Source organism: Tachyglossus aculeatus, chromosome 6 (genome assembly GCF_015852505.1).
Source record: "Tachyglossus aculeatus isolate mTacAcu1 chromosome 6, mTacAcu1.pri, whole genome shotgun sequence".
Taxonomy (NCBI): domain Eukaryota; kingdom Metazoa; phylum Chordata; class Mammalia; order Monotremata; family Tachyglossidae; genus Tachyglossus; species Tachyglossus aculeatus.
Window position 1 is genome coordinate 34,966,790 of NC_052071.1, and position 14,642 is coordinate 34,981,431.

The 14,642-nt window shown below is 51.2% G+C and overlaps 2 protein-coding genes across 2 annotated transcripts in view; one reads left to right on the plus strand and one right to left on the minus strand.

Annotated features, from left to right (window-relative positions):
• Positions 1-348, plus strand: part of RBM10 (RNA binding motif protein 10) — a 31,750-nt gene extending 31,402 nt beyond the window's left edge. The window contains 1 exon segment of the mRNA XM_038747826.1: positions 17-348. Within this exon segment, the coding sequence (XP_038603754.1) occupies positions 17-142 (126 nt within the window). The 3' untranslated portion in view covers positions 143-348.
• LOC119929644 (nudix hydrolase 24, chloroplastic-like) lies at positions 275-10,631 on the minus strand. The gene is made up of 8 exons (XM_038747827.1): positions 10,553-10,631; positions 7,236-7,477; positions 3,194-3,257; positions 1,373-1,500; positions 1,003-1,121; positions 780-915; positions 537-633; positions 275-449 (listed from the first exon to the last, which is right to left on the minus strand). Exons 1-8 carry the CDS (start codon positions 10,623-10,625, stop codon positions 403-405), a joined length of 906 nt encoding a protein of 301 aa, XP_038603755.1. The 5' UTR covers positions 10,626-10,631; the 3' UTR covers positions 275-402.
• Positions 10,632-14,642: the final 4,011 nt, after the last annotated feature.

Below are 14,642 nucleotides of genomic sequence, written 5' to 3' on the forward strand. Positions count from 1 at the left end.
GGTCTTCTCTCCTCAGGCCCAGACCCGGGTGCGAGGCTCAGGCCTGGGGGCCCGGGGGAGCTCCTATGGCGTCACCTCAACCGAATCCTACAAGGAAACGCTGCATAAGACCATGCTGACCCGCTTCAATGAGGCCGAGTGAGGCATCCCCCGCCCCCGGCGCCATTAGCAGCAAGCCCAGGAAGGGGCCCCCGCGGCCCGGCCCCGGCCCCCGACTCGCTGCCCCATCCCCCTGGGACCTCGCTTCTCCCACCGGGGTGGGTTAGGTTCAGTTCTGTTCAGTTTGCGTCTTTATTGGGAAGCGATGCACTGTCACGTTCTTTTGTAATAAAACCCGAAAAGCCCTCAGTCCCTTCTTGGTCCCCAAGGCGGGGCGAGTGCCGAGACCTTCCCCCGCTGCAGCTACGGCACTTGGTGCATCGCCGAGACCAATTCCAGGTACAGGGGTTCTGAGGGGAGAGGCCAAGAGAGAGGAGATGGAGGCCGTCCTGGCTCCGGGCTCCCCTCCCCACCATCCCCTCCGTCCTTGCCCTCACCGTGGTCAGGCTGCAGGAGCCCATGGCGGAGAAGGAAATCCAGCACCACCAGGGCACAGTTGGGTTTAAAGTCGGTGCCGCTCACGGCCTCTCGGACCTAAAAGGGAGAGAGGAAAATCTGAGAGGCCACATGCAGCGGCCGGCTCTCGGGCTCCCCTGACCCGAGGGCCGGAGGAGAGGTGGGCAAGCACGCGTGGGGCTCGCTGGGGACGGCGGCCGAGCCGCATCCCCGGGCCCGCTGACCTTGTCGATCGGCCAGAGGTAGAACTCCTGCACTTCCCCGTCGCCCACCGTGGGCACAAAGTCCGCTGGCACCTCCAGGTCAAAGACGAACAGGCACTCGCGCACCACCCCTTTCAACTTGTCCTCGTAGGCGTAGCTGGAGGAGCGGGGAGAGGAGGGAAGGGGTGCTGACCGCCCCTCACCCAGCCCCTCCCTGGAGGCCTGGAGGCGGGGGCCGAGTTACCTGACACAGCCGGTGGGCACCGCCTGAGCCGCCAGCTCCGGGGGGATGCGCGCCTCCTCCCAGCATTCCTTTATCATGGTCTGTTTCGCACCCAGGCCTGAGCTGATGCCCCCGGCAGCCTGCGGGAAGGAAAAAAAGCACGCGGGGCGGGGGGCGGCTGACCTCCCCCAAACCCTCTCCCCTCCTCTCGGACCCCGGCCGGCTCAGTCGATCCTATTTACTGAGCGCTTACGGCGTGCGGGGCTCGGGAGGATGCGGTATAAGCAAGTCGGGAGACCTAATTCCCTGCCCCAAAGGTTCCTTTTCTGTTTTGAGCCAAGGGGGCCGCCAGGCCGGCCAGCCCACCTGCCCGGTAGCCCGCTGTCCTCACCAAGTTGTCCAAAAGGCCCGGGTACGTGGTTTTGGTCAGGGATCTCCGCGCCAACCACATGAACGGCTCGCCATCCCGCAGCACGTAGCCGTTGAGGTGGGCCCCGTACTGGACCAGGCCCAGCAGGGCTGAAGGAGAGAGGATGGCTGGTAGCGTTATCATCATCGATCGTATTTATTGAGCGCTTACTGTGTGCAGAGCGCTGTACGAAGCGCTTGGGAAGTACAAGTTGGCAACATATAGAGATGGTCCCTACCCAACAGTGAGCTCACAGTTTAAATACCCCCTTCTGTGGGTTGTAAGACTCTTGTGTTAGGCAAAAGAAATCTTCTAATTGGGTGGGGGGAGCCAGGGGCTAAAGGATGTGGCTCAGTGGAAAGAGCCCCGGCGTGGGAGCCAGAGGTCACGGGTTCTAATCCCGACTCCACCACTTGGCAGCTGTGTGACTTTGGGCAAGTCACTTCTCTGGGCTTCAGTTCCCTCAGCTGTCAAACGGGGATGAAGACCGTGAGCCCCACGTGGGGCAACCTGATCACCTTGTATCCCCCCCCACTAGCGCTTAGAACAGTGCTTGGCACATAGTAGGTGCTTAACAAATGCCGTTATTATTATTATTATTAATAAAGACGACCGTGTTATTATTACTGGGCAATATGTGGAAAGCTTACTATGTGCCAAGCACAGGGGCAGACGCAAGATAATCTGGTTGGGCATGGTCCCTGTCCCTGTATGGGGCTCACAGTCTAGGAAGCAGTCGGATTTAACCCCCCTTTTACAGATGAGGAAACTGAGGCACAGGGAAGTTTAAGTGACCTGACCAGAGTCTCGCAAACAGACCCTCGGAATCACAAGCCCCTGATTTTCCCCCTAGGCTGCTGCTGCCCCAAATCACGTAATGAAAACCTGTGCTCTGGTGGGACAGACTCTAACAATCAATGTACTTGAGCGGGGTTCGATGGAAAGAGCCCAGGCTTGGGAGCCAGAGGTCAGGGGTTCAAATCTCGGCTCCGTCCACCATCAGCTGTGTGGCTTTGGGCAAGTCACCTCTGGGCCTCAGTTCCATCATCTGTAAAATGGGAGGTGAAGACTGGGCCCCCACGGTGGGACAACCTGATCACCTTGTATCCTCCCCAGCGCTCAACAACTGCCATCATTATTATTGAGGGGTGGGGGGATGGACAACCCTTCTAAAGACCCCGGAGGCTTCAATCAAGCAATCAATCGTATTTATTGAGCGCTTACTGTGTGCAGAGCACTGTACTAAGCGCTTGGGAAGTACAAATTTGGCAACATATAGAGACAGTCCCTACCCAACAGTGGGCTCACAGTCTAAAAGGGGGAGACAAAACCAAACATACTAACAAAATAAAATGAATAGAATAGATATGTACAAGTAAAATAGAGTAATAACTGTACAATCAATCAATCGTATTTATTGAGCGCTTACTGTGTGCAGAGCACTGTACTAAGCGCTTGGGAAGTACAAGTTGGCAACATATGTTGATGAGTGGGAACTAACTGAGCGTCTTCAAGGCGCCCTCCTGGCCCCGGGGGGGTGGCATTTTATTTTTATTTTATTTTATTTTGTTAGTATGTTTGGTTTTGTTCTCTGTCTCCCCCTTTTAGACTGTGAGCCCGCTGTTGGGTAGGGACCGTCTCTCTATGTTGCCACCTTGGACTTCCCCAGCGCTTAGTCCAGTGCTCCGCACACAGTAAGTGTTCAATAAATACGATTGATTGATTGATTGATTGATTGATTGATGCTTTCTTCCCGTGCCCAGTGGGCGCGGAGGGGACCCCTGCCAACCGGGGGGGACTCACGAGTGGCAGCTCGCTCCACGTGCAGCAGCGGCGGATCTCCGAAGCGGGACTTCACTTCGTACAACTGCGGAGAAAAGAAGTCCTGGTTGCTTTGGGCCGATCCATCCCTCGGCCCCAACTGCATCGGGTTTCCTCTCCTGAAGCCTCAGGCCTCTTCCCTAGGTGGACGGGATTCATTCAGTCAGTCATATTTATTGAGCGCTTACTGTGTGCAGAGCACTGCACTCAGCGCTTGGGAAGTCCAAGTTGGCAACATATCATCATCATCATCATCAATCGTATTTATGGAGCGCTTACTATGTGCACAGCACTGGACTAAGCGCTTGGGAAGGACAAATTGGCAACATATAGAGACAGTCCCTACCCACCAGTGGGCTCACAGTCTAAAAGGGGGAGACGGAGAACAAAACCAAACATACTAACAAAATAAATAGAATAGATGTGTACAAATAAATTAGAGTTAAAAAAATATGTACAAACATATATACATATATACAGGTGCTGTGGGGAAGGGAGGGAGGTAAGATGGGGGGATGGAGAGGGGGATGAGGGGGAGGAAGGAAGGGGCTCAGTGTGGGATGGCCTCCTGGAGGAGGTGAGCTCTCAGCAGGGCCTTGAAGGGAGGAAGAGAGCTACAGAGACGGTCCCTACCCAACAGCGGGTTCCCAGTCTAGAAGGGGGAGACGGACAACAAAACATATTAACAAAATAAAGTAAATAGAATATAATAGAATAAATATGTACAAGTAAAATAGAGTAATAAATATGTACAAACATATCTACAGGTATATATAGAGTCATATATGTAACACACACATATATATACATACATATATATATATGTATTCATTTAATCATATTTATTGAGCGCTTACTGTGTGCAGAGCACTGGACTAAGCGCTTGGGAAGTCCAAGTTGGCAACATCTAGAGACGGTCCCTACCCAACAGCGGGTTCACAGTCTAGAAGGGGGAGACAGACAACAAAACAAAACATATTAACAATATAAAGTAAATAGAATAAATATATATAGAATAAATATGTACAAGTAAAATAGAGTAATAAATATGTACAAACATATATACAGGTATATATAGAGTCATATATGTAACACACACACACACACATATATATACATACATATATATATGTATTCATTCATTTAATCGTCTTTATTGAGCGCTTACTGTGTGCAGAGCACCGTACTAAGCGCTTGGGAAGTACAAGTTGGCAACATCTAGGGACGGTCCCTACCCAACAGCGGGTTCACAGTTTAGAAGGGGGAGACAGACAACAAAACAAAACATATGAACAATATAAAGTAAATAGAATAAATATATATAGAATAAATATGTACAAGTAAAATAGAGTAATAAATATGTACAAACATATATACAGGTATATATAGAGTCATATATGTAACACACACACACACACACACACACACACACATATATATATACATATATATTCATTTAATCGTACTTATTGAGCACTCACTGATATCTGTAAAGCACTTACCACATGCCGGGCACTTAAGTGCTGGGGTGGACTCAGTGCAGAGCCCCGTCCCCCGCGGGGCTCCCATTTGACAGATGAGGGAGCTGAGGCCCGGAGAAGCGAAGTGACTTATCCAAGGCCACACGGAAGGTAAGGAGTCATAGAATGGTGCTTGGCACATAGTAAGCGCTTAACAAATGCCATAATTATTATTATTATTCTCTGGGCCTCAGCTCCCTCATCTGTCAAATGGGGATGAAGACTGTGAGCCCCATGTGGGACCACCTGATCACCTTGTATCCCCCCAGTGCTTAGAATGGTGCTTGGCACATAGTAAGAGCTTAACAAATGCCATTATTATTATTCTCTGGGCCTCAGTTGCTCTGCACATAGCGCTTAACAGATGCCATTATTATTATTCTCTGGGCCTCAGTTGCTCTGCACATAGTAAGCGCTTAACAGATGCCATTATTATTATTTTCTGGGCCTCAGTTGCTCTGCACATAAGTAAGCGCTTAACTGATGCCATTATTATTATTCTCTGGGCCTCAGTTGCTCTGCACATAGTAAGCGCTTAACAGATGCCATTATTATTATTCTCTGGGCCTCAGTTGCTCTGCACATAGTAAGCGCTTAACTGATGCCATTATTATTATTCTCTGGGCCTCAGTTGCTCTGCACATAGTAAGCGCTTAACAGATGCCATTATTATTATTCTCTGGGCCTCAGTTGCTCTGCACATAGTAAGCACTTAAAAGATGCCATTATTATTATTCTCTGGGCTTCAGTTGCTCTGCACATAGTAAGCGCTTAACAGATGCCATTAATATTATTCACTGGGCCTCAGTTGCTCTGCACATAGTAAGCACTTAACAGATGCCATTAATATTATTCACTGGGCCTCAGTTGCTCTGCACATAGTAAGCGCTTAACAGATGCCATTATTATTATTCTCTGGGCTTCAGTTGCTCTGCACATACTAAGCGCTTAACAGATGCCATTAATATTATTCACTGGGCCTCAGTTGCTCTGCACATAGTAAGCGCTTAACACATGCCATTATTATTATTCTCTGGGCCTCAGTTGCTCTGCACATAGTAAGCGCTTAACAGATGCCATTATTATTATTCTCTGGGCTTCAGTTGCTCTGCACATACTAAGCGCTTAACAGATGCCATTAATATTATTCACTGGGCCTCAGTTGCTCTGCACATAGTAAGCGCTTAACACATGCCATTATTATTATTCTCTGGGCCTCAGTTGCTCTGCACATAGTAAGCGCTTAACAGATGCCATTATTATTATTCTCTGGGCCTCAGTTGCTCTGCACATAGTAAGCGCTTAACTGATGCCATTATTACTATTCTCTGGGCCTCAGTTGCTCTGCACATAGTAAGCGCTTAACTGATGCCATTATTATTATTCTCTGGGCTTCAGTTGCTCTGCACATAGTAAGCGCTTAACAGATGCCATTCTTATTATTCTCTGGGCCTCAGTTGCTCTGCACATAGTAAGCGCTTAACAGATGCCATTATTATTATTCTCTGGACCTCAGTTGCTCTGCACATAGTAAGTGCTTAACTGATGCCATTATTATTATTCTCTGGGCCTCAGTTCCCTCACCTGTAAAATGGGGATGAAGACTGTGAGCCCCCCCGTGGGACAACCTGATCACCCTGTATCCCCCCAGCGCTTAGAACTGGTGCTTGGCACATAGTAAGCGCTTAACAGATGCCATTATTATTATTCTCTCGTCCTCAGTTCCCTCATCTGTAAAATGGGGATGAAGACTGTGAGCCCCCCCCCCCCGCGGGACAACCTGATCACCCTGTATCCCCCCAGCGCTTAGAACTGGTGCTTGGCACATAGTAAGCGCTTAACAGATGCCATTATTATTATTCTCTCGTCCTCAGTTCCCTCATCTGTAAAATGGGGATGAAGACTGTGAGCCCCCCCCGCGGGACAACCTGATCACCTTGTATCCCCCCAGCGCTTAGAACTGGTGCTTGGCACATAGTAAGCGCTTAACAGATGCCATTATTATTATTCTCTCGTCCTCAGTTGCCTCATCTGTAAAACGGGGATGAAGACTGTGAGCCCCCGGTGGGACAACCTGATCACCCCATAACCCCCCAGGGCTTAGGACTGGTGCTGGGCACATAGTAAGCGCTTAACAGATGCCATTATTATTATTCTCTGGGCCTCAGTTCCCTCATCAGTAAAATGGGGATGAAGACTGTGAGCCCCCTGTGGGACAACCTGATCACCTTGTATCCCCCCAGCGCTTAGAACTGGTGCTTGGCACATAGTAAGCGCTTAACAGATGCCATTATTATTATTCTCTGTGCCTCAGTTCCCTCATCTGTCAAATGGGGATGAAGACTGTGAGCCCGCCGCGGGACAACCTGATCACCTTGTATCCCCCCAGCGCTTAGAACTGGTGCTTGGCACATAGTAAGCGCCTGACAAGCACCATAATTCTTCATATTGATAATGACTAATATGATAATTGATAACGTTGTTATTCTTCTTCTTCTTCTTACCTCATCCCTCCAGAGGGCGAGCCCCGGGAAGGCGCGGCGGTCCCGCAGGCGGGCCAGCACGCGGGCCACGGCGGCGGAGCGCTGGGGGCAGGAGGTGAGGCTCCCGTTGAGCCGCACTTGGGCCGGGCCCGGCCCCTCGGCCCCGACGGAGAACACCTCGGGGAAGCCGCTCAGCTCCCGCGCCACGGCCGGCGGCACCAGCCCCACCGGCTCCTCTCCGACCAGCAGCGGCAGACACCCACCTGCGGGCAGGGGACGGGCGGGAGACAGCGGAGGTCAACGCCGGGCAAGGCCTCTCCGCGACGCTCCAACCCCCTCGACGCCGGGCCCGCGACAAGGCCGCTCATTCATTCAATCGTATTTAGTGAGCGCTTACTGTGTGCAGAGCAATGGACTAAGCGCTGGGGAAGTCCAAGTTGGCGACATAGAGAGACGGTCCCTACCCAACATTCATTCATTCAATTGTATTTATTGAGCACTGTGTGCAGAGCACCGGACTAAGCGCTGGGGAAGTCCAAGTTGGTGACATAGAGAGACAGTCCCTACCCAACAGTCATTCAATCGTATTTATTGAGCGCTGTGTGCAGAGCACCGGACTAAGCGCTGGGGAAGTCCAAGTTGGTGACATAGAGAGACAGTCCCTACCCAACAGTCATTCAATCGTATTTATTGAGCGCTTACTGTGTGCAGAGCACCAGACTAAGCACTGGGGAAGTCCAAGTTGGTGACATAGAGAGACGGTCCCTACCCAACATTCATTCATTCATTCAATTGTATTTATTGAGCGCTGACTGTGTGCAGAGCACCGGACTAAGCGCTTGGGAAGGACAAGTTGGTGACACAGAGAGACGGTCCCTACCCAACATTCATTCAATCGTATTTATTGAGCGCTGTGTGCACAGCACCGGCCTAAGCGCTGGGGAAGTCCAAGTTGGTAACATAGAGAGACGGTCCCTACCCAACATTCATTCATTCATTCAACTGCATTTATTGAGCACTGACTGTGTGCAGAGCACCGGACTAAGCACTTGGGGAGTCCAGGTTGGCAACATAGAGAGATGGTCAATCAATCAATCAATCAATCGTATTTATTGAGCGCTTACTGTGTGCAGAGCACTGTACTAAGCGCTTGGGAAGTACAAGTTGGCAACATATAGAGACAGTCCCTACCCAACAGTGGGCTCACAGTCTAAAAGGAAGAGAAAGAGGAAGAGGGGAGGAAGAGGGAAAAGGAGGAGGAGGGAGGAGGGGGAAGAAGAGGGGAGGAGAAAGGAGAAGGAAGGAAAAGGGGGAGGAGTAAGGAGGAGGAAGAGGGACGGAGGGAAGTCCAAGTTGGCAACATGGAGAGATGGTCCCTACTCAACATCCATTCATTCAATTGTATTTATTGAGCGCTGACTGTGTGCAGAGCACCGGACTAAGCGCTTGGGGAGTACAAGTTGGCAACATAGAGAGATGGTCCCTACCCAACATTCATTCATTCATTCATTCAATCGTATTTATTGAGCGCTGACTGTGTGCAGAGCACTGCACTAAGCGCTTGGGAAGTCCAAGTTGGCGACATAGAGAGACGGTCCCTACCCAACATTCATCCATTCATTCAATCGTATTTATTGAGCGCTGACTGTGTGCAGAGCACTGGACTAAGTGCTTGGGAAGGACAAGTTGGCGACATAGAGAGACGGTCCCCACCCAACAGCGGGCTCACAGTCTAGAAGGGGGAGACAGACAACAAAACAAAGCATATTAACAGAAGAAGATAAATAGAACCAATATGTACAAGTAAAATAAATAAGTAGAGTAATAAATCCGTCCAAACATATATACATAGATCCAGGTGCTGTGGGGAGGGGAAGGAGGTAAGGCAGGGGGGAGGAGGGGGAGAGGAAGGAGGGGGCTCAGTGTGGGAAGGCCTCCTGGAGGAGGGGAGCTCTCAGGAGGGCTTTGAAGGGAAGAAGAGGGGGTGAGTGTCCTGGGGGTGGTAGAATGCGGGTCTGGGGGCCAGAGTCGGGGGGAGGAGGCTGGGACTCTTGGGGGAGGGAGGGGGAGGAGGGGCATTCATTCATTCATTCAATAGTATTTCTTGAGCGCTTACTGTGTGCAGAGCATTCATTCATTCATTCAATAGTATTTCTTGAGCGCTTACTGTGTGCAGAGCACTCATTCATTCATTCAATCGTATTTATTGAGCGCTTACTGTGTGCAGAGCACTGGACTAAGCGCTTGGGAAGTCCAAGTTGGTGGTAGAATGCGGGTTTGGGGGCCAGAGTCGGGGGGGGAAGGGTGGGACTCTTGGGGAGGGAGGGGGAGGGTCATTCATTCATTCAATCGTATTTACTCCTCCCCCTGGGCTTCCAGGCTGTCCATCCCCTCGCCCCCTCCTACCTCACCTCCCTTCTGTCCTTCTCCAGCATCCTCCGCTCCTCTGCCACCGCTAACCTCCTCACCGTTAGGCCTCATTCTCGCCTGTCCCGCCATCGACCCCCGGCCCACGGCCTCCCCCTGGCCTGGAATGGCCTCCCTCTACCCATCCGCCAAGCTGGCTCTCTTCCTCCCTTCAAGGCCCTACTGAGAGCTCACCTCCTCCAGGAGGCCTTCCCAGACTGAGCCCCTTCCCTCCTCTCCCCCTCGTCCCCCTCTCCATCCCCCCCATCTCACCTCCTTCCCTTCCCCACAGCACCTGTATATATGTTTGTACATATATATTACTCTATTTATTTACTTATTTTACTTGTACATATCTATTCTATTTATTTTATTTTGTTAGTATGTTTGGTTTTGTTCTCCGTCTTCCCCTTCTAGACTGTGAGCCCACTGCTGGGTAGGGACCGTCTCTATATGTTGCCAACTTGGTCTTCCCAAGCGCTTAGTCCAGTGCTCTGCACACAGTGAGCGCTCAATAAATACGATTGATTGATTGATTTACTGAGCGCTGACTGTGTGCAGAGCACTGTACTGAGCGCTTGGGAAGTCCAAGTCGGCAACATCTAGAGACCATCCGTACCCAACAGCGGGCTCACAGGCTAGAAGCAGCGTGGCTCAGTGGAAAACAGCCCGGGCTTTGGAGTCAGCGGTCGTGGGTTCAAATCCCGGCTCTGCCACTTGTCAGCTGTGGGACTTTGGGCGAGTCACTTCACTTCTCTGGGCTTCACTGACCTCATCCGTCAAAGGGGGATGAAGACTGTGAGCCCCACGTGGGACCACCTCATCACCCTGTAACCTCCCCAGCGCTTAGAACAGTGCTTTGCACATAGTAAGCGCTTAATAAAGGCCATCATTATCATTATTACTATTATTATCAGCTCCCCCCCCCGCACCTGGCCGGCGGAAGGAGGTGAATTTCTGGAGCAAGCCGCGGATGCCCTCCGCCCAGCCCGGCCCCGTCGCCATGGCCACGCGCTCTACGCCACGGGACACGCCCCCTTACGTAGGTCACGCCCCCTCACGCAGGGCACGCGCACGTCTGTAGGCCACGCCCACGCACGCGGGCCACGCTCGTGGCCTCAGGCCACGCCCCCTCACTCAGGCCACGCCCTGTCCGTAGGCCACACCCCCGCACGGGGGTCACGCCCCGCACGCAGGCGACGCTCATGTCCGCAGGCCACGCCCCTCACGTGTGTCGCGCCCCCTACGCAGGCCACACACAAGGTTGTAGGCCACGCCCCGTCTGCAGGCCATGCCCCCTACGCAGGCCACGCCCCATCACGCAGACACGCGCGCGGCTGCAGGCCACGCCCCTGTCACAGGCCACGCCCCCTCGCGCAGGCCACACTCACGCCTGCAGGCCACGCCCCCTCACGCAAGCCACGCTCACTCCTTCAGGCCACGCCCCGCATGTGGGCCACGCCCCCTACGCAGGCCACGCTCGCGGCTGCAGGCCACGCCCCCTCACACAGACCACGCCACCACTTGTAGGCCACGCCTCGCACGCAGGCCACACTCACTCACGTACGCAGGCCACGCCCCCGACTGGAGGCCACGCCCACAGGCCACGCTCGGGTCGGCAGGCCACGCCCCGTAGGCAGGCCACGCCCCACACGCAGGCCACGCCCTGAACGCCGACCATCACGTCTTCAGGCCACGCAGCACATGCAGGCCACGCCCCTACCCGCAGACCACGCCCCGTAAGGAGGGCACAACGTAAGCCACACCCCCTTCTGTAGGCCACGCCCCCTTACGCATGTCACGCTCGCTCTGTAGGCCACGCCCCCGACCGCGGGTCCCGACGCCCTCAAATCTGTAGGCCATGCCCCAGTCTGTAGTAATGATGATAATAATAATAATAATAATAATAATAATATAGAATTTATTAAGCGCTTACTATGTGCAAAGCACTGTTCTAAGCGCTGGGGAGGTTACAAGGTGATCAGGTTGTCCCATCGTGGGGGCCTCACGGTCTTTATCCCCATTTTACAGATGAGGCAACTGAGGCACATTAAAGTGAAGCGACTTTCCCAAAGTCACACAGCTGATAGTTGGCGGAGCCGGGATTTAAATCCATAAGCCCTACTGAGAGCTCACCTCCTCCAGGAGGCCTTCCCACACTGAGCCCCCTCCTTCCTCTCCCCCTCCCCATCCCCCCCCGCCTTACCTCCTTTCCTTCCCCACAGCACCTGTAGATATGTTTGTACATATTTATTACTCTATTTATTTTACTTGTGCATAATTATTCTATTTATTTTATTTTGTCAGTATGTTTTGTTTTGTTGTCTGTCTCCCTCTTCTAGACTGTGAGCCCGCTGTTGGGTAGGGACCGTCTCTAGATGTTGCCAACTTGTAGTTCCCAAGCGCTTAGTACAGTGCTCTGCACACAGTAAGCGCTCAGTAAATACGATTGAATGAATGAATGACCTGACTCCAAAGCCCATGCTCTTTCCACTGACCCACGCTGCTTCTCTACCTCCTTCCCCTCCCCACAGCACTTGTCTATAGATATTTGTAGAGATTTATTACTCTATTTATTTTACTTGTACATATTTACTATCCTGTTTATTTTGTCAATGATGTGCATCTAGCTTTAATTCTGTTTGTTCTGACGATTTTGACGCCTGTCTACGGGTGTTGTTTTGTTGCCTGTCTCCCCCTTCTAGACTGTGAGCCCGTTGTTGGGTAGGGACCGTCTCTATCTGTTGCCGACTTGGACTTCCCAAGCGCTTAGTCCATTGTTCCGCACACAGTCAGCGCTCCATCAATACGGTTGAATGAATGAATTTACTATTCTATTTATTTTATCTCGTTAATATGTTTTGTTTTGTTGTCTGTCTCCCCCTTCTAGACTGTGAGCCCGCTGTTGGGTAGGGACCCTCTCTCTATATGTCACCAACTTGTACTTCCCACGCGCTTAGTCCAGTGCTCTGCACACAGTAAGTGCTTAATAACTATGATTGAATGAATGAATTTACTATTCTATTTATTTTATCTCATTAATATGTTTTGTTTTGTTTGTCTGTCTCCCCCTTCCAGACTGTGAGCCCACTGTTGGGTAGGGACCGTCTCTATATGTCACCAACTTGTACTTCCCAAGCGCTTAGTCCAGTGCTCTGCACACAGTAAGTGCTCAATAAATACGATTGAATGAATGAATGAATTTATTATTCTATTTATTTTATATCGTTAATATGTTTTGTTTTGTTTTGTTGTCTGTCTCCCCCTTCTAGACTGTGAGCCCGCTGTTGGGTAGGGACCCTCTCTCTATATGTCACCAACTTGTACTTCCCAAGCGCTTAGACCAGTGCTCTGCACACAGTAAGCACTCAATAAATACGATTGAATGAATGAATGAATGAATTTGCTATTCTATTTATTTTATCTTGTTCATATGTTTTGTTTTGTTGTCTGTCCCCCCCTTCTAGACTGTGAGCCCGCTGTTGGGTAGGGACCGTCTCTCTATGTCGCCAACTTGTACTTCCCAAGCGCTTAGTCCAGTGCTCTGCACACAGTAAGCGCTCAATAAATACGATTGAATGAATGAATGAATGAATAAATACGATTGAATGAATGAATGAATTTACTATTCTATTTATTTTATCTCGTTAATATGTTTTGTTTCGTTGTCTGTCTCCCCCTTCTAGACTGTGAGCCCATTGTTGGGTAGGGGCCGTCTCTATTTGTCGCCAACTTGTTCTTCCCAAGCGCTTAGTCCAGTGCTCTGCACACAGTAAGCGCTCAATAAATACGATTGAATGAATGAATGAATTTACTATTCTATTTATTTTATCTCATTAATATGTTTTGTTTTGTTGTCCGTCACCCCCTTCCAGACTGTGAGCCCACAGTTGGGTAGAGACCGTCTGTGTCCCCAACTTGTACATCCCAAGCGCTTAGTCCAGTGCTCTGCACACAGTAAGCGCTCAATAAATACGATTGAATGAATGAATGAATGAATGAATGAATGACCCCGGAGGGCTCCGAGGCCCCGCCCCTCTGCCAGGCTGCACCAATCACAGGCCGCCCCACAGCTGTCGTGGACGACACCTCGCCAGCTGCTTTTATTCCCGAAGACACAATAATAACGATGGCGTTTGTTAAGCGCTTACCAATAAAAATAATCATAATAATGGTATTTGCTAAGCGCTTACTACGTGCAAAGCACTGTTCTAAGCGCTGGGGAGGTTACAAGGTGATCAGGTGGTCCCACGGGGGGGCTCACAGTCTTCATCCCCATTTGACAGATGAGGGAACTGAGGCACAGAGAAGTAACTTGCCCAAAGTCACACAGCTGACACTAGGCGGAGCCGGGATTTGAACCCAGCACCTCTGACTTCAAAGCCCGGGCTCTTTCCACTGAGCCACGCTGCCACCGTTGGGGGATACAGGGTGATCGGGTTGTCCCACGTGGGGCTTACAGTCTTCATCTTGAGAAGCAGTGTGGCCCCTCAGTGTGGTTGTGGGTTCTAATCCCGGCTCCGCCGCTTGTCAGCTGGGTGACTTTGGGCAAGTCACTTCACTTCTCTGGGCCTCAGTTACCTCAGCTGTAAAATGGGGATGAAGACTGGGAGCCCCCCGTGGGACAACCTCATCACCTTGTAACCTCCCCAGCGCTTAGAACAGTGCTTTGCACATAGTAAGTGCTTAATAAATACCATTATCATTATTATTAGGCGGAGCCAGGATTTGAACCCATGACCTCTGACTCCAAAGCCCGGGCTCTTTCCAGTGAGCCACGCTGCCCCTGTTCTAAGCGCTGGGGGGGATACAGGGTGATCGGGTTGTCCCACGTGGGGCTTACAGTCTTCATCTTGAGAAGCAGTGTGGCTCCGTGGAAAGAGCCCGGGCTTAGGAGTCGGAGGTCGTGGGTTCTAATCCCGGCTCCGCCGCTTGTCAGCGCTCAGAACAGTGCTTTGCACATAGTAAGCGCTTTACAAATACCATCATTATTATTATTGTCAGCTGGGTGACGTTGGGCAA

Coding starts and splice junctions, on each gene's coding strand:
- LOC119929644 (XM_038747827.1), bottom strand. CDS start 10,625: ATGGCGACGGGGCCGGGCTGGGCGGAGGGCATCCGCGGCTTGCTCCAG. Junction 3,258..7,235: donor TCGCCCTCTGGAGGGATGAG/GTAAGAAGAAGA, acceptor TTTTCTCCGCAG/TTGTACGAAGTGAAGTCCCG. Junction 1,122..1,372: donor CGGGCCTTTTGGACAACTTG/GTGAGGACAGCG, acceptor TCCTTCCCGCAG/GCTGCCGGGGGCATCAGCTC.